At 43.7% G+C, this 18,024-nt stretch overlaps 1 protein-coding gene across 1 annotated transcript in view; it reads left to right on the top strand.

Moving 5' to 3' along the window:
• KIAA1211L (KIAA1211-like ortholog) overlaps window positions 1-15,878 on the top strand; it is a 99,753-nt gene extending 83,875 nt beyond the window's left edge. The window contains exons 9-11 of the mRNA XM_004686007.2: window positions 13,053-13,240; window positions 14,194-14,338; window positions 15,103-15,878. Coding sequence (XP_004686064.1) covers window positions 13,053-13,240; window positions 14,194-14,338; window positions 15,103-15,245 — 476 coding nt within the window. The 3' untranslated portion in view covers window positions 15,246-15,878. The remainder of the gene's footprint in view (window positions 1-13,052; window positions 13,241-14,193; window positions 14,339-15,102) is intronic.
• The last annotated feature ends 2,146 nt before the right edge of the window (window positions 15,879-18,024 follow it).

The following is an 18,024-nucleotide window of genomic DNA, read 5'->3' as shown; positions in this document are numbered from 1 at the left end:
ACAACATGAAGACAGTTCTGATCTTGTCTTTCTCCTCCTCATGAGTTAATAAAAGTGCATTGTATGAAGCCCTTTGAGTTTTAAGGTGACACCCAAGATGTGGGCATTTCCAGGGAGAAGTGTTGAGACAGCGCATACTGGACAGGACTCAGGGTGGCTTAACCATGCCTTTTGGCAGCTGCTGCTGCAACGTCTATGTAGGGTAATTGGTGAGGGAGTCTTGGGGGAGGCAAAGGCTGTAACTGATGATCCACTCTACAATTTGCCAGCAGGGCTATTGAAGCTACTGTAGAGTGATTCGAAAAACTGGTAAAATACCAATGGAAGAGGGGGGTTTGCTCTGTGCTGATAAAACCTTGATATCAGCCCCATCAACTTCATGGCCTGGAATTGAAAATGTCTCTCAGTTGCTTGATGAATGAATGGAACTTAAACACCGGATGCCCAACTTCCTGGTCAGAGCTGGGAAAGGCTTCAGAGGGTGATGCTTTGCAACATTAATAATTTACAACTTCCTCCACCTAAGCTGTGAGTGAGGCTGTGTTCATTCACAGCTGCCTGGGGTGGTTTGTAGTTAAAGATCTAATGTTGTTGCTGTTTTTTCCTTTGATTTGTAAAGTACAATATAGTGTTCATTAATAAACAACATTAATAATAGTGTTTATTAATGACTTTGTTTAAATACTAGAAGAGAATTGTCTATCTGTATTAATAGGTTCTAAGCCACAGATTAAATGAATTCTGGAGAGGAAGTATCTAGGCTACTTCATAGGGTCTAGGGACTGATTTTCATTTCAAGGCAGAGAGAAAAGGAAGAATCACCAACATTGTGGGGGAAACACCACCCCCCCCGGCCCCCTAAGAAGGGATGGCACTGGAGAGGACCAGCCACAGCCATGGCCTGGTCCCATGCAGACCCCATCAGTGGAACTGCTCTTACACCTTCCCCAGACACTGGATCTGTTTGTTTTAATTCATTATTAGTACTTCTATTATCATCCTCATTGCTTCCAAATTATAGCAGCTAAAGACAATTAAAATCGTATAAAACAGATAATAAAAGTTTTAATAACAGTCTTACCCCGTTTCCCAGAAAGGCCTAATTACTGCTATCTATTATCTTGGGCTGGCAGGCATTTACCCAGAGCTCCGGGTGGGCTGCCATCTCCCCGTCTCTCTCCTAGGGGTACACTCCATAAAGCTGGGTTATTGAAGAGTCTCAGATGGGCTCATGCTATGGCCTGGGAACTCAAGCTGCTTTATCCCAGCCCTCCTGTGTATTCCTCCTCTTACCCCACCCTGTCTTCCCTTTTGAGGGCATGGAGAAACCCTTCAGTGAGAAAGGCGAGAATTTAATGGTTTTACAGTAAACAGAGGAGCCCAGCTACCTGAGAGAGGTCTGGCTCACAGAGCCACCACGGGGTGGTTACTGCAAGTCCAGCAACATGTTTGTGTTAATCTGCTCATTTGCTATAGGAGGCCAATGGCTCAGGGTTATCTGTCAGTCTTGTCTATTTGTACAGACAAGGACCATTCTCTTGTTAGACCAGCCTATCACCCCAGAGTCTACATTGCAGTTCAGGAAGCAGCTTCCTTCACAAGGAATCTGAACTGAAACAAAAAAGAGATTCTTGTGTAGGGAAATACAGATTTGGAGAGAAAAAAAATCACTTATGATTCCACACTCTAGATGTTCTCTCTGTTGGTCTATGCTTCTAGTCTTCTTTCTATCTGTGTATGTGTTGTGTGGAATTTGTTCTTTATGTAGGTTTGGTTACATGTTGGACAATTGCCATTTCTCAGTCAGGGGTCATTTGATAATCCATCTTGGCCACATTCCAAGCTCATTCCCCCAAGACTGGACTCATGGCACAGTGACACACCCTGGTCTCTGACCCTCTTTCTCTAGATTCTAGTTATTCATTCATTCGGATGTTTCACTCTTTCAACACTCAGTGAATGCCTGCCACCAACACAGCTCTGTGCTGGCCCCAGAGGCAAGCCGAGGGCTCACTCTGGTTGGCTTGAGGAGGCAGGTGCCTCTGGATACTATGGGACAGTGGAGACAGATGCCCATCTTACTTTGGATGTTGGGGTTTCTTTCTGGAGGAAATGAACTCAAAGAGATTGTTATCTTCTCTCCACTTAGGGAATTCAATTTCATTTAAGTAGAATATAGGGAGGGTTTGGTATCACAGTAAAAATATATCTTGAGTTCTTAAAAAACCAACTATAGGGCTCTCCCTGGTGGCGCAGCAGGTTAAAGCATAGCACTGAGAAGCTAAAGCCACTTCATCATGAATTCAGTCCCCGCCTGCCCCAGAGGTGACCCACATGGTGCGGCAGACCTCTCCTGACCCACCTGCTGCTCCCCTCAGTGGTGTACTTCGTTGATCTGCCTGTTCTGCTCCCCACTCTGTGTCTGGTGAGTCCTCTCACCACCCCTGCATCTCTGGCCTATACCCCAGCTTTGTATGCACAAATAAATAAATCTTAAAAAAAAAAAAAGACCAATTATATTCAAACCCACCTTGCTTTTTAGCCTTATCCATCCCATCACACTTCTTTCCTGAGTGAATGTGTTGATACTCTGGGCCTCAGTTTCCTTACCTTCCCTGTGCCCTTCTCACTGTCTCTATCTTTGCATCTTTGCTGGCCTCCCACTACAGCAACTTATCTTCAGTTCCCCTGCATAGGACACATCACAGCTTCCCACCTATTCCTGACATCAGCTCCTCTGTCTATGACAGTCAGCCCCTAGCCCTTTGTGGGCAACCATGATTTGACATGTCAGTATTTAGATCATGTCATTATTCATAATTCAGTGCATCAGTACCTTCTCCCCCGGTTCCTTTTCTTCTGAATAGCCCGCGTCCAGATACTCAAGCCAAAGATCTCAGGTCATTAAAAATATCTTAATATTGGCCCTCCCTGGTGACGCAGCGGGTTAAAGCACAGCACTAAGAAGCTGAAACCACTTCCGCATGAGTTCGATCCCCGCCTGCCCCGGAGGTGACCACATGGTGCGGCAGACCTCTCCTGACCCGCCCGCTGCTCCCCTCAGCAGTGTACTTCGTGGATCTGCCTGTTCTGCTCCCCACTCTGTCTCTGGTGAATCCTCTCACCCTTGACATCTCTGGCCTATACCCCAGTTCTGTATGAATAAATAAATAAATCTTAAAAAAATATCTTAATATGAAAAATACTGAATGGCCTAAAAGTTATAGAATAAATCACCTTGTAATCAAGCTGATGCCATAGCTTAAACAGTTAGGTAAAGAAACTTACAGTTCTGACTAAGTGCAGTAAACACATAACACTAATTAGCTCACCTACTAATAAAAAACGCATAAAGTGATTTTTAAGGGACTCTGAAAGGTGGCAAGAGTTGGTGAACTGGGCAGTGAGATCAGGAACCTTGAGATGACCTAGCAGAAAGTACTAGCTAGCAGTGAACAGTCCTTTCTGTCCTGTCTCTGGTACCAATTTATAAATTCTAGAATTATAACTGTAATCTGTACCTTTTGACTGCCCTTATCCACCCATCACCAGTCTATTATAGTTTCTGTATCTCTGAGTGTTTTTTAATTTCCACTTATAAATGAGATCAAACAGTATTGGTCTCTGACTTATTTCATTTAGCATAATGCCCTCAAGGTCCCTCCATGTCGCATATGGTAAGATTTCCTTCTTTTTATGACTGACTAATATTCTTAATATAAACATGTCATATTTTCTTTATCCAATGATTTGCTAATGACTGTCTCCTTGTCTGCACCATTGTCAACAATGTTACATTGAATATGGGGTAGCCTGTGTCTTTTCAAAATAGTGATTTTGTGATCTTCCTATAAATAGCCAGAAATGGAATTACTGTATCATTTGGTAGTTTTATTTTTACATTTTTGAGTAACCTTCAAATTTTTTCCAGCATGACTATACTAATTTACATTTATATGGACAGTTAAAAAAAGGTTTGCTTTTCTCTATATTCTCACCAACACTTGTTATCTCTGTCTTGCTGATAACAACCACTGGAAAGACAGGCTTTTGTCTTGCATTTCCCTGTGATTAGTGATATTTGCTACCTTACCACATATCTGTTGGCCATTCAGATGTCTTTTTGGGGAAAATACTTCTTCATATTTTTTGCCTACTTTTAAATTGGATTGTTGTTTTCTCCTCTTTAGTTGCCTGAGTTCTTTATATTGAATATATTTGAGTATTAACCCTTTATCAGATATATGACTTGCAGCAATTTTCGTTTTGTTGATAGCTTCATTTTCTGTACAGAAGCTTTTTAGTTAGATATAATTCCCTCCCCTTGTTTATTTTTTGCTTTTGGGTTTTTTTTGAAGAGGGTGTCAAATCCAAAAAAAAAATCACTGTTAAACCAGTATTAAGACGTTTACTGCCTGTGTTTTCTTCTAAGACTTCTACAGTTTCAGGTCTTAACTTCAAGTCCTTAATCTACTTTGAGCTGATTTTTTGGTGGTGTGCGATAATGGTCCAGTTTCATTCTTTTGCCTGTGGATGTCTAGTTTTCTCAGCACCATTTATTAATGAGACAGTTCTTTCCCACTATATATTCTTGGCTCATTTGTTGTAAACTAATGTGTCCAAATGTATGGGTTTGTTTCTGGGTTCTCTGTTCTGATTCACTGATCTGTGTGTCTGTTTTTATGCAATTATCATTTTAATGATAATTAATTTAATCATGACAGCTTTTTAATAGTTTGAGATTAGGAAACATGTTGCCTCCAGCTTTGTCCTTTCTCAGGATCACTTTGGTTAGTCAGTCTTCTTTTTTGGTTCTGTACATTTTTTAGGACTGTTTGTTCTATTTCTGTGAAAACGCCATTGAAATTTTGACAGGGGTTGCATTGAATCTGTAAGTTGTTTTTGGTAATTTCAACATTGTAAAAACATTAATTTTTACAATTATGAGAATGGAATTTCTTACCATTTATGTGCTACCATTTATTTGTGTTTTCTTCAATGTCTTTCATTAATGCCAATTGTTTAAAAAAAAAAAAAACATCAGAAATGCTGTGTATGTTGGCTTGCAACTTGCTATCTTCACTCCATTATAATGCATGGACCATTTTTTGACCAGAATGAGTCAACCCTATTCTTTTTAAGGACTACATGACATGTATGTGTGTGTGTGCCTGCTGTGTGTGCATGTATGTGTGTGTGTATTTTATTTATACACTCCCCACTGGAGGGCATTCCAATTGTTTTGAATTTTTCTTTCTTTTCCAGTGCTGCAATAACCACTCTTGTTCATTTTTTTTTAAAGATTTATTTATTTATTCATACAGAACTGGGGTACAGGCCAAAGGTACAGGGCGGTGAGAGGATTCACCAGAGAAAGAGTGGGGAGCAGAACAGGCAGATCGACGAAGTACACTGCTGAGGGGAGCAGCGGGCAAGTCAGGAGAGGTCTGCCACACCATGTGGATTACCTCCCGGGCAGGTGGGAATTGAACTCATGTGGAAGTAGCTTTAGCTGCTTAGTGCTGTGCTTTAACCCGCTGTGCCACCAGGGAGGGCCCACCACTGTTGTTCATTTTATCTCTATGCATTTATGCTATTGTTTCTCTGGGATTGACTCTTTTTAAGAGTGGATTTTTCTGACTCATGAAGCATGTCAAGTTTTACTTTAATAGACAATTTCAAATTGTCCTCCATAAAAGTTATGTGATTTACACATGTTTCAATAGAACAGAGACTCTAGCCTATCATTAGTACTAGGTATTATTGATATGTTTTTAATTTCTTTTTCTATCTAATGGGTAAAAAAATCAATCATATCTTATACTTTGCTCACCAAGTCCTAGCTATCCTTATATAAAGTATTTTTATCCTCCCACACTGCCCCTAAGTCAGTGCTCATCATCCTTCACTTGATCCCTACCTCACCTCCTTGCTCCAAATCTGCTCATCCTCTTTTCCAAGCCATGGGTCTACTCATGAAACCTTTTCCTTTACTAACTCTCCATGCCTTCCTGTTATATACAGAAGAAAATTCAAACTTCTGGGCAAAGCATTTAAGTTTTTCAGATTTTGACCAAAGTTCAGCATTTCTGCCATCCTAAGTTCATCTGCCAGTCCTTCACTTCCTCTGACATCTCCTCCAGCCCAACCCTTGCCATCAGCTTCTCTTGGCAGGCTGCACACAGTGCACACGCCACCTGCTCTTGAACTTAAGTCCACGCTCCCTGAGAACATCAGCTTATTACCGTGTCAGGTATTCATGTCCAAGAGGCTCCTAGCAGCGGTGGGTGGTCTTCGGCCATGTTTACAAGCTCTCGTGCAGGATCAAGGAAAGGATGCAAGAAAGGCAGACTTTTGGTTGGTGAATTTGAAGAATGTGGGTTTGGAAGTATTATTCCCCTTATTGTTTTACTATTGTCAGTGAGATTCTGTGTGGGATTCTGAGCCAATGCATATTTTTATTTCTGAATTTTCATTTTCTCCTTTGTAAGTGAGTAATTAGTAATATATATGGCAGTAGAAACGTGCCCAGATCACATGTGTGCAGCTCACTGAATTTTCATACAGACCACACCAGACCCAGAGGCCCTCAGGGATCCTGCTGCTCCTCCTTTCAGTATTCTCTGGACTGTGGGCCATGTGTTACTGTCAGTGGTTCCTTCTGTTCCTGTTCTTAAAAGAGAGCCTGTGTGTGGTGCTCTGGAGACATGTTTTAGATTAGAAACATCCTTCCTATATGGAGATTCAGCATCTGCCACGTGTCTAGTGCTGGTGGGCACTTACTCACAGTGGTTTTGCTGCATACCATCACAGCAAACTCTCCATTTTGCGGATCCTGTACCAGTGCTCCTAGGAAAAGTACAGGGTTAGGTTCCTGTGAGCCTCTGATTAATATATAGTCAGCTCCTGTTTAAAGACTCCTTCTTTAATATAGATTATTGATTCAGTAACATCTAGCTTATAGCCAAGAGCATTTTAGCTGAACTCTGATGAGACCTAAGTAAGGCTTACCTAACACATGCATTGCCTCTGTAAGGCACATCACTGCATTTTTGTGCTTAGGATTGCCAGTCAGAACTTCAATACTAGACTTGGGGGACTATTGTGAACTGTAAAATCACCAACTAAAAACACAAAAAACTGCCACTAAGTATACAGTGAAAGGACACCTTTTTAACATGGGAGCTTAAAAAAAAGACAAGAAATAGAACATCCCCTTGTTGAATGTCAGCTGGAACATTCAGGTGACTGACATTTTCACATTGCTGTGCCTGTCTGCAAATCCCCATGAAGGGCCACAAGTACTGATTTTGGAGTGACAACTACATTTTAACAGGTAAGGCAAGCTCTTAAATATAGAGACCACAAACGGGAACTGACTATATTTGTTAAAGTAGGAAATGAAGGAATTACTGACTTGGAGGTGGAAGTAGGACACAGCTCTGTTGCACATAATTAAAAATGGAAAATTTGCTCTGTAAAAGCCCTTGCTCAGTCAAAGTGCTCAGCACAGTGTTGAGGTAGACTTGCTGGAGCACTGTCAGCCCAAGTCCTCTGGTAAGATCAAACAGCTTGGCTCATGGTAGAACTAGTGGAGAGTGACTGCAGACTCTGCCAGCGTGTATTGATCAGAGGCTGGGTAAGCAAAGACAGACAACAAATCTATAAATACTTTTTTAAAAAACCCCTCAACTTTCATACAGGAAGCCTAAGTTAAGCCCTTCACATGGTAAACCAGCCCCCAACTGGCCTTGGGCCCCACTGACTCCCCAGGGGCCCCTTAGACTCTCCTTGTCTTGAACCCAGAGGCTTCACAGGGGACCTGGGAGGATCACAAAAACAGGATGATGACTCTATTAAAGTTCTCTTCTTCCTTCTCTTCAGTTTCTTTGATTTCTGAATTTGTACAACTTGTGTTTGCACTTCTATGAACAAGGGAGAACATTTTATGAAAGGAAGCAATTCTTAAAAATTAATTACTTTAAAAAATGGCATCATCTACCAGTTTTTTAAAAACAGTCGTTCCATCTAGCCATGTGTTAGCTCAGGTAGATTATCAGCTTTCTTTTCTGAGCCAAAGTGCAAGAGACCATGATAGTTTTACACTGTTTGGCTCATTGCCTCTCACTAAGAAGACAGTGTTCTCCACATCTCCCACCTTCCAGGCCACAGCTGCAGACCAGTGTTGAAGTGAGACCCTTGCACCTTCAGTGATTCATTACAGAAGTCTTTTTGAGTGCAAGAAAGAGATTGTCTTAAGGCTGAGTTTTAATAGGCTCCTCTCCTGGGGGGTGGGCAGTGAGAAAAGGAAAAAAGAAATTCATCACCCACCAGTAAGTCAAAACAAAGTGAGCAGAGGCAGTATTCTCACAAAGTTCACAGGGTAGTGGAACATCTCTAGAAACCAGGGATGGTTTGGTTTAACACTGAGGGTTTTCAGAGTTAAGTTTAGATCTTTCTGAATACAAATAGCTTGGTTAAAATGTCAAACATGGGTCCAGAAACTGGTTTCCTTCCCCATTGTAGTTAGAGCTCTGTGCAACGGTAGGCAGGCAGCAGTGTTGACGTTTGCCAGAGTCTAAAAAACTGACATGCTTTAATCAGGAGAGTAATCCATGTTACCCTTCACTTGGGAACAACAACAAAATGATGAAAGCAACAGTCAGGGAGCCACTCTCAGTTCTCAGCACACGGAGACAGACTGGGCTAAGAGCTCTATGTGGACAATCTCCCTGAATCTCCAGTCACTTGGGAGGGGTAGTTGGTAGATTATCTCCTTTGATCTTCACAGTCTTGTTAGGTGGTGTGGCTATTGCTAGCTCCCTTATTTTACACTGAAATTGACTTACACAAAGAGGTTCTAGAATGGCTTGAGAACATGTTCCCAGCCTAAGAACTGAATCTCTGACTCAGAAGCCCTAGGGCCACATCATTAGCTAGCTTTGTTGCTAGCCCCAGGGAGAAAATCCTAATTACAGCAGCCCATTGAACCATCCTGAAGAACAAGTGCTCTTGGAAATGAATACTTGGGCAATAGATATATTGCAAACTAAATCCTTGCAATGGGGAAACAGGTTACCAAGAAGGATGAGAACTGGAGGGAAGCAAGCTCCTACACTCCTCTTTTGAAGATGCCTTTACAGTAAGAATAAAAACTATTTGAAATTCAGTTACATAATAGAGCAAGCTTTGTGGCTGTTAGAGCTCCTCACGCTCAAGCGTTCTGCTTTCTGAGCTTTCTCCCTTCTTGCACTTTATGACATATCAGAGCTGCTGCCTTTCCAGGGCTGTTGTGTTTGGGAGACTTGCTCTCTCCCAGACCATCAGCAAAGGAGATCATACAGATGCAGATGTGCTTGCTGGTTTGCTAGGTGTAAGAAATCCACCCTGGCTCCTCATTCCAAACTCAGGCACATTTGACATTTTAAATCTTTTGGGAGGAAGAATGGAAAATGGCATAGCCCTATAGCCAAATCTTCATGAGATTAAGATTATCTGTGTATTGAAGCAGAGAAAGGTAAACAAAGACAGTTTTCAGCTCCTTTTATTTAACCTGACACCACATCTCTATTACCCTGGGGTTAGTGACAAATTGAGCATGTTTAATCTCAGAAGCTATTTAAGGTGGAACTTTGACCCGAAATGCTCCTGCTGTGGCTCTGTCTTTGTCCTCCAAAGCCCACCTTATTGGGCACATTACCTATGTCTCATTCCCTCCCTTGGCCGCCCTCCTGTGGAGGACAGCTCACATCCCACAACTCTTGCTCCTACTGTAGGCACAAGTACGGGGGCTGGGGGTACAAATCAGAGTGGCCCCTTAGGCCTTCTGCACCAGAGCAGGCTGGCTCATCACCCTGCTTCTCTGCCTGTGCTCACCTGGGGCCAGGACTCACCTGTAGGTTTATGAGGTTCCAGTAGAATGGCAGGTCTTCCTGTGCGGCTTGCCCTCCTTTCTGATGATGTCTGGAACTACGTCCTCCACTCCTGTGCCCTCTCTCCCAGGGGCTGGCCCTGCCAGTTCCTGTGAAAGAGTATGGAGGGCATCAAAGTCCCTCTGACACTTGCATTCCTAACGAGAAAAAAGTGGAAAGAAGAGAGTACAGAATATAAGGAAATGACACAGATTCTGGGGAGGCACTCTGAGAACTCTGTGGAACGTGGAGCTGAGAATGAGGGGTAAGAAATGCAACCACCACCCTGCATTTCACATGCCAGGTCATCACTATGTTGTCTGGACAAGAAATAAAACATAAACTTACATGGAAAATAAGCTAATAATAGAAAGTAACTGGTATGTAGTCCATGGCATGTGTTTGTTAAACAAGTTCTTATAACTGAAAGCATTTGTCAGTGGGGTAGATGGTTAGCTAGCATTCTGTCTAATAGCACACAGTCGGGTAAAGGTCTCCAGAGAGTCACAAAATAACTAGGAAAGGGAGCACATGACCCGGTAGGTGACCAGAACAGGCTTCGTGGAGGAGCCAGCATGATTCTGGAACAGGTGTGCAGTCACCTCACTTGGACCAGCCATAGCCTCCCCTCCATGTCCCTGGCCCCCACCCTCTCCAGTCAGACATCTCCAGATGGCTGGCCTCCAGGTGATGTGCCCAGGGTTAAACCCCCAGGCTCCTTATTATAGACAGACGAAAGTCCATCCTACCCACAGCCCGAGGCCCAGTGTATACATAGCACTTTGTAAACTGTAGGGTTTTCCCATTTCTCCCAGTTGCTTGCAGTATTTTGTCTCCCCACCTAGACTTTGAGCTTTATGAGGTGACAATTTGGTGTTTCTTCTTCCACCTTCCTGCTCACCACAGTCCCCCCCCCCCCATAGCAAACAATGGAGGGTGCGTGCCTGTGTGCGGAGGGGTGTGAAGTGCCGGCTGTAGGAACAGAAAAGTGGGCTGGATGGCACAGTTGAAAGTAATCTGAGTGGATCTGAATGTTGATATCAGGAGTGGAAGAGAACATTTTGGGAGGAAGAGAGGAAGGTTGAGGATACTTGAGGAACAAGTAAGAATTCCTAAATTTGGGAGCAAAAGTCTCTCTAGCAGGGACCTGGAAAGGGAATTCCCAGGAGGACAGGCTGCCTAAGAGCACTCATATGGTGGGGGTGGGGGTGGGCGTAATCAGGTTGAAAATGGGGAAAGAGGGCCCTCCCTGGTGGTGCAGCAGGTTAAAGCACAGCATTAACACACTAAAGCCACTTTAGCATGAATTCGATCCCTGCCTTGGAGATGACCCACATGGGGCAGCAGACCTCTCCTGACCCGCCCGCTGCTCCCCTCAGCAGCGTACCTTGTCGATCTGCCTGTTCTGCTCCTCATTCTGTCTCTGGTGAATCCTCACTGCCCCTGCCCCTCTGGCTTGTATGCCAGTTCTGTGTGCATAAATAAATAAATCTTTAAAGAAAATGGGGAAAGAGCTTAGGGTTTTTGGTTCAGTTGTTGGATGAATAGACAGAGTAATGTTCCTATTGTGGCTGGATCAGGAATCAGCTGGAGACCCAGGAAAAGGCCATTTGAGCTGAGGGCAGAGGAGAAGGGGGAATTGGAGCTTCAGGAGGTAGCAAGGCTCAGTGCAGACTGACTTTTCTTTGTGCTATGGCAGACCCAAGCATTTTGCAGAGCAGCAGGAAAGAAGCCACTGACCAGGGAGAACTTGAAGAGAAAGAAAGAGACAAGGGCTGATGTGGGATTCTCAGGGAACCAGGAGGGCGGAGACCTCATGGCGTCAGTGTATAAGGCAAATGCCCTTCTCAACTCTGGCGGGAGACTGAAGATTGCAATGAGGTGATTCCTGCCCCTCACCACTCCTTAGTGACCAGAGAGAAGGAAGCTCCAGGTTAAACTGGACACAGAGGCAAATACAAGTAAACCGGTGTCCTGTGCACTGAAGAGGGAGGTGTAGTGGTGTGTGTGAGGCCACAGCCTGGAGTCACACAGACATCTGCATGTGTTGCGTGTGGGAAAGGCAGCACTTCCCTGGCTGACCCCAGTGTGCTGCCCAGAAGGACACAGGACAGGGCTGGCACCAGCACATGGAGAGTTCTTTGTTTCACGTGGTGGCAGGCAAGCATTCAGAGAGCAGGCTCATGGAGACCTCGCATTCGATGTGCATTGTGCCCCTAAGAATTCATTTACTGAATCCATAGGTTTCCTTGAATAAAAAACACACTCCATTCCTTTTGTTGCTGACAATGAAAGCAAGAAATTTCTCATCATAGAAAACAGGGAAATACAGAAGAATCGGAGTGTTAGAGGGGAGATGAGACATAGTTTTACCACCCAAAGATAAGCACTGTGGACATGGAAGAAAACTCAGAAAAAAAGTTAGGACTTTTTGGTGTCTCCACAAAGGGAAGGTTTTGCTTATAATTTTTTTAAAGAGATGCGTTTATTTATGCATACAAAACGAGGGTACAGGCCAGAGGTGCAGGGGTGGTGAGAAGATTCACCAGAGACAGAGTGGGGAGCAGAACAGGTGGACTGAGGAAGTACACTGCTGAGGGGAGCAGCGGGTAGGCCAGGAGACATCTGCTGCACCTTGTGGGTCACCTCCTGGGCGGGGATAGAACTCATATTGAAGTGGCTTTAGCTTATTGTGCTGTGCTTTAACCTGCTGCACCACCAGGGAGGGCCCTTGCTTACGATTTTTTAAAGGAGAAATAATAGTGTCTATAACTTCCAGGAAATCAGGTGATCTGTGCAAGTGCGAAATGAGAGACTGAATAATAACGAAATCTGATCTCTTTGTGTACTCACTTTTATCTCATTCCGGAAAGTCTTTCACAGGAGGTGGCTTTCTAGTGGGCATTTAATTTTTGTGACTGTGGCTAGAGGAACATAATCTCTTTGATGTATTTTAAATGAGAAGACAAAGTCCTCTAAAGAAAAACAACAATCTCACCAGGAAGACTCCACACCCCCTTTCCTCGTCCTCACCCAGTCCTGTCTTCTGAGCCCTCGCACAGTGGCTTAGTGTGGCAGGTGCTAAAGGTGATGCTAGCTGGGGAATAGGACAGCTTTGCATAACCTGCGTCTTGCCCACAGAGAAGGGTCTGCCTCCTGCAGCCGCAGGCCCCGGCGCCGACAGCCCACCTGCGCCTCCGTGGATCACCATCACCCGGCAGAAGCGGAGAGGGGCCCCAGACCAGCCACCGGACCAGGAAGAAAAGCCTGGGGTGAGGCCCCTGAGGTCTGAACTGGGGAAGCAAGCCAAGGTGCCCGAGAGAGCCCAGGTGCTTAGAGCTAATACTTTCTGTCTCTAGGGATAGGAGAGCACAGCCAGCTGAGACTTGGGGCTGCACACCAGAGATGACCACACATCCTGCATGGTCATTGTAGAAACCATCACCTGTTATCATTGGTATCTGCCCTTTGCATGCCTTTCGGGAGGCAAAGAAGTGAGTGAATCACTTCAGCAGTGGAGACAGCTCCTTGCTCCTGACCGCCTCAGCAATACAGCGCCTGGAGAAATGGAATAGGGTTAAACTAACCTTTCAGTTATATGTACAGTGACCATGTCAGCAGCTCCACCTTGCGCACTGCATGCTGATGGACAAGTCCTACCTTTGCTGCTGTACTGGACCCCTGCCAGGGCTCCTTCTTCCTCTAGGGCTGCAAGACCCATTTTGCACCCTGGCCTGAAAAGTGCTTTTTCATATGCAAACTGTTCTTAGAAGCAGCCCAAGAGACTCACCACTTTTGTATTCCTCCAGTAGCCTGTGCAGTAGATCCCTCTGCATGTTTCAACTGTGAAGAGAAAGGATCAGGCCTGTGGCAGCATCTGTTTCCCTTTAACTAGAACTTTACCTGCACCCTTGTGCAGGCTTGGGGAATTTATAAGACAAATATTAGCCGATGATCCCCATTGAGGGCATCCACGGTCATACCCTGTTTTAAGAAATCATAAGACTATTTTCAAATAGAATTTATTTTGATTTTTGAATGGAATCCTACCATCCACCATCTTGGGGAGGGGTCTGGGTAAAACTCCCACTCTGGTTTGAGTGCCAGTTGGGAAGGCTCACCATCAGCAAGTGCACAAACCACAGCATTGCCAAGAAAGTGCCAGTACTCAGTTCATCTTGGTGGGGAAGCTGCATGAGCTGCCACTGCCTTTGACGACTGTGGCTCCTCTATAAATCTCAGGTGTGGTTTCTATAAAATGTGTCTTTTTCATGCCTCACAGGAGCCCATGAAGCAAGCTGATTTTGTTCGAAGCAAGTCTTTCCTGATCACTCCTGCTAAGCCCGCCGGGGACCGGGGGCAGGGGACGAAGATTCGCCTCCAGGAGGGGCTGCAAAGAGGGATCTCCTTGTCTCATCAGAACTTGGGTATGAAGCCTGCACTAACATAGGTCTCCAGAATTGGACCTATGGTTTTATTTTGCTTTTTTGAAATGTCTGCCATATTGATATATTTTTTAACAGTTTCTATTGAAATATCATTTATGGACAGTAGAACTTACCTGTTCTAGGTGTGCAATTCATGGTGTATTTTTTTCTGAGAACAGAGTATCACCACCATGACAGTCTAAGCCTAGAATATTCCCTCTCTCTCTCATGCCCATTTAAATTCACTCATTATACCTATCCCCAGTTCTGTCAGCTATGAATCTACTGTCTGCTGCTTTGTATGTGCTTTTCTTTGACTATTTTTATAAATGAAATCAGAAGATACGTTTTCTTTAATGTCTGGCTTCTTTTACTGAGCAATACAAAGTCTTTGAGATTCATCTCTTGTATTTTTGTAAGATTTTTCAGTGTTTGCTAATTTGTAATTGTGGTAAAATACTCAGAGCCAACAGCTCAGTAACATTAAGTATATTTACCCTGTTGTACATCCATTCTCCATAGTTCCTGCAGTTTTATTCTGAAAGTTTCTTTCATCTCACTGCATTTCTGGAAGTGTCTGAGCCTGCCCTTAGGTCATTTTTTATCACATAAATTAGTCTATGCCTAAATCTCTACATGTTTACACACTAGTGAATTTTAAGGTGGAGACTACAGTTAAGATGGTGCTATATATTTTTTAAAGACATGCAAAAGGTCATCCAACCTCATTTCTCATGTTTCTGTTTGTTTTTTCTTCTTTCCAGCGGCTCAGACTGCCGTGATGACAGAGAAAGAATTACATCAGCTGAAGAGAGCCAGTTATGCTAGTACAGATCAGCCATCCTGGATGGAACTTGCCAGAAAGAAATCTCAAGCTTGGAGTGACATGCCTCAAATTATAAAATAAGTTGACCATGTACTAATAAAGAATGTCCACCTCCTTGATGGTTAAGCTACTTAAAAACTGCCGCTAAATCAGGGCAACTGAATGTGAAATACAAGAGTGACTTTATCATCAAGTGAGGGGAGGGCAAGCTAGGAGAAGAGGAAGAAACCAGGTAAACAAGGAAGACAGACTCTCAGCCACAACCCTGGGCCAGAGGCTGCACACAAGAACACCATTGAAAAGGGCCAGGGACAAGGTCCTGTGCTAAGAGGTATGAATGTGAGGCTTTCAGAATTCCCCTGATGAAGAGGGCTTGGCCGAGGAAGAAAATGAAACGTGGATGCATAAACAGGACACTGTCGAAAGCCCAGAAGAGAAGCAGCTCCAGGGGGTGTCGGTCTGTACTTCCACGTGAGAGCAGCTTGTGTCTCTGGTCACTGTCTGGCCTGGAGCCTGTGTTCTCCTTTCACGTTAAGGGTAAAGGGTGACATTTAGGGTAAAACAGGGATGCCGTTTCCAAGAGCAGCTATAAAAAAATCAGTTTTCCCGAGGATAGCCACTCTAAGAAGGAGCTGAAGGAACACAGCAGGGTCCGTCAATTCAGAGACTGTTCCCAAAAATAATTTTTAAACTTTTCCACGAGGCATCTGTGTCTTTAGCCATTGCGCAATGCATTGCCTGTTCAATAAAAAGTTTCAAACTGTTTTCTCACGTGTTATTTTCTACTCTCATTTAATTCTCAAGCTGTTTCTTCACTCTTTTTCCTTTGAGTCTTTCCTTTTTTTTCTTGGTTCTTTTCCTATCTGTGTCTTCAAGAGTACTGATTCCTTCATTCATATCATCTATTATATTTTCATGACTTCTCCCAGAATTTACTAGCTCCCCTGTTGATCTTTTAACATCCTGCAGCTCTTCTATTTTCTTTCTCAAAGTTTCAGTCTTACTCTTCCTTCAATATGTACCTCATATTATTCTTTACCTTGTCTTCATCTTCTTTGTATTTCTGATTTATTTTTCTGAGTTTTGATTGTGTTCAAGTTCTTTGACTCTCTTAATTATGGTGATTTTGATTCATCTGACAGGAGAATTCTGGGTCTGTGTTGTTGAGTTCTGGAGTTTGATTTTTTCTCTGTGGTACGTTGTTACCCCGTGGGCTTCATTGGCCATTTGTGTTTTTCCTTCTCATCGTTGTTTGCTTTGAGTTTGCACTGCTGTATTGGTGTCTTGGGTGTGCATGAGTCCTTCTCCCTGCTGTGTGGGTGTTTAGTTGATGTTGGGTACAGCTGCTGGAGTCTTGTAGGATCTGGGGTGGCACTAGAGTTGCTCTCAAAGCTCTCCTAGGCCTTGCTGTGATGGCTGGGAGGGCTGGGGGCCACTGAGTCCAGAGGCTGAGTTGTGGCGACCTTACCTCTCCTAGGAGTAGTGGCTTGGGGTCTTCCTCTGGTAGCCAGGAAGGCAAGGGGTTGCCAGAGATTTCTGGGAGTAGTTGAGGGCTCTTAGTAATGGTCAAGGCACTGAGAGGGCCAGGCTGGGGCCCAGTCTGCAGGAGGCACCATCAAGCTAAGTGAGATATACTTCCTGTCGTAGCCTGAGGCCCATGGTGAACAGTTAGGTCGTGCAGGTTTGCAGCTTAGGCCACTGTCTACTCCTCAGAAGCTAGTATCTGGTACTGGGATCGGGGGTGGGGGGCTTACCTGGGAATAGCTGAGGGTCCCCAATTCAGGACACAGTACTGTGAGGCTTCAGCTGTGTCCCATTCCTTAGGGTTGTTCTACTTACATTTATTTAGAGGACATCTTCCAATGCTAAGTTAAATAGAGTTTATGGAGTTGTACATAATGCATAATAGATCTTATTTAAAATCTCAATTATAATGGGAAGTATGTCCATTTCATAAGATTTTGATTGAGTTGTTTGTGGAGTTTGGTTTCTTAAAATAGTTTTTCCAGTACAGTTTTGGTGTTTGTATTTGAAAATCAGAAGATTATACAGATTTATTTTTTCATCTTTTGGATGCAATGTCTTAAAAATATAACATTTCCTTGTAATTTAATTAATCTAACCTGCACATTTCTACTGAAAACTAGTTTATCAGTACATTAGCCAGGATGACCCATGAATACAGAAGAACCAGAAAGGGGAGAACACATACCTGAAACTCTCAGAATTGAGTCTCAGTTACAGAATACCTCCATATCTGTTCTACCATTATTGTAAAGGTTCTAGGAGAGGTGTTTTTCTCAAACCAAATTGATGTATTAATTTCATTCTCATGGAGAACAGCAATACTGAACTCCGTGGTGAATGTGCTTTAAGCAAACACTACCTGGCTTTCCTCTCAAAACTCAGACATGAATAATTTTTTTTGTTTGTTTGGTTTTTTGTTTGTTTTTTTAAGATTTATTTATTTGTGCATACAGAACTGGGGTACAGGCCAGAGACTTAGGAGCAGCGAGAGGCTTCACCAGAGACAGAGTGGGGAGCAGAACAGGCAGATCGACGAAGTACACTGCTGAGGGGAGCAGCGGGCGGGTCAGGAGAGGTCTGCCGCGCCATGTGCATGTGGTCGAACTCATGCAGAAGTGGCTTTAGCTTCTTAGTGCTGTGCTTTAACCCGCTACGCCACCAGGGAGGGCTGACATGAATAAGTTTTAACTGGCAAAAATTATGTTGGCTATTATTTCTTCTATTAGAACATTTCAGATGAACTATTTTGAGGCAGTAGAAATTCATTGCAAGAGTCAAAGTATTTGGTTCAGTTTTGTTCAGATAAGATGGATATTGTCTCTGCAGCTTAGAT

This window comes from Condylura cristata, unplaced genomic scaffold, assembly GCF_000260355.1.
Source record: "Condylura cristata isolate star-nosed mole 26May11 unplaced genomic scaffold, ConCri1.0 scaffold00020, whole genome shotgun sequence".
Taxonomy (NCBI): Eukaryota; Metazoa; Chordata; class Mammalia; order Eulipotyphla; family Talpidae; genus Condylura; species Condylura cristata.
This window is presented reverse-complemented; position numbering and strand designations above follow the sequence as displayed.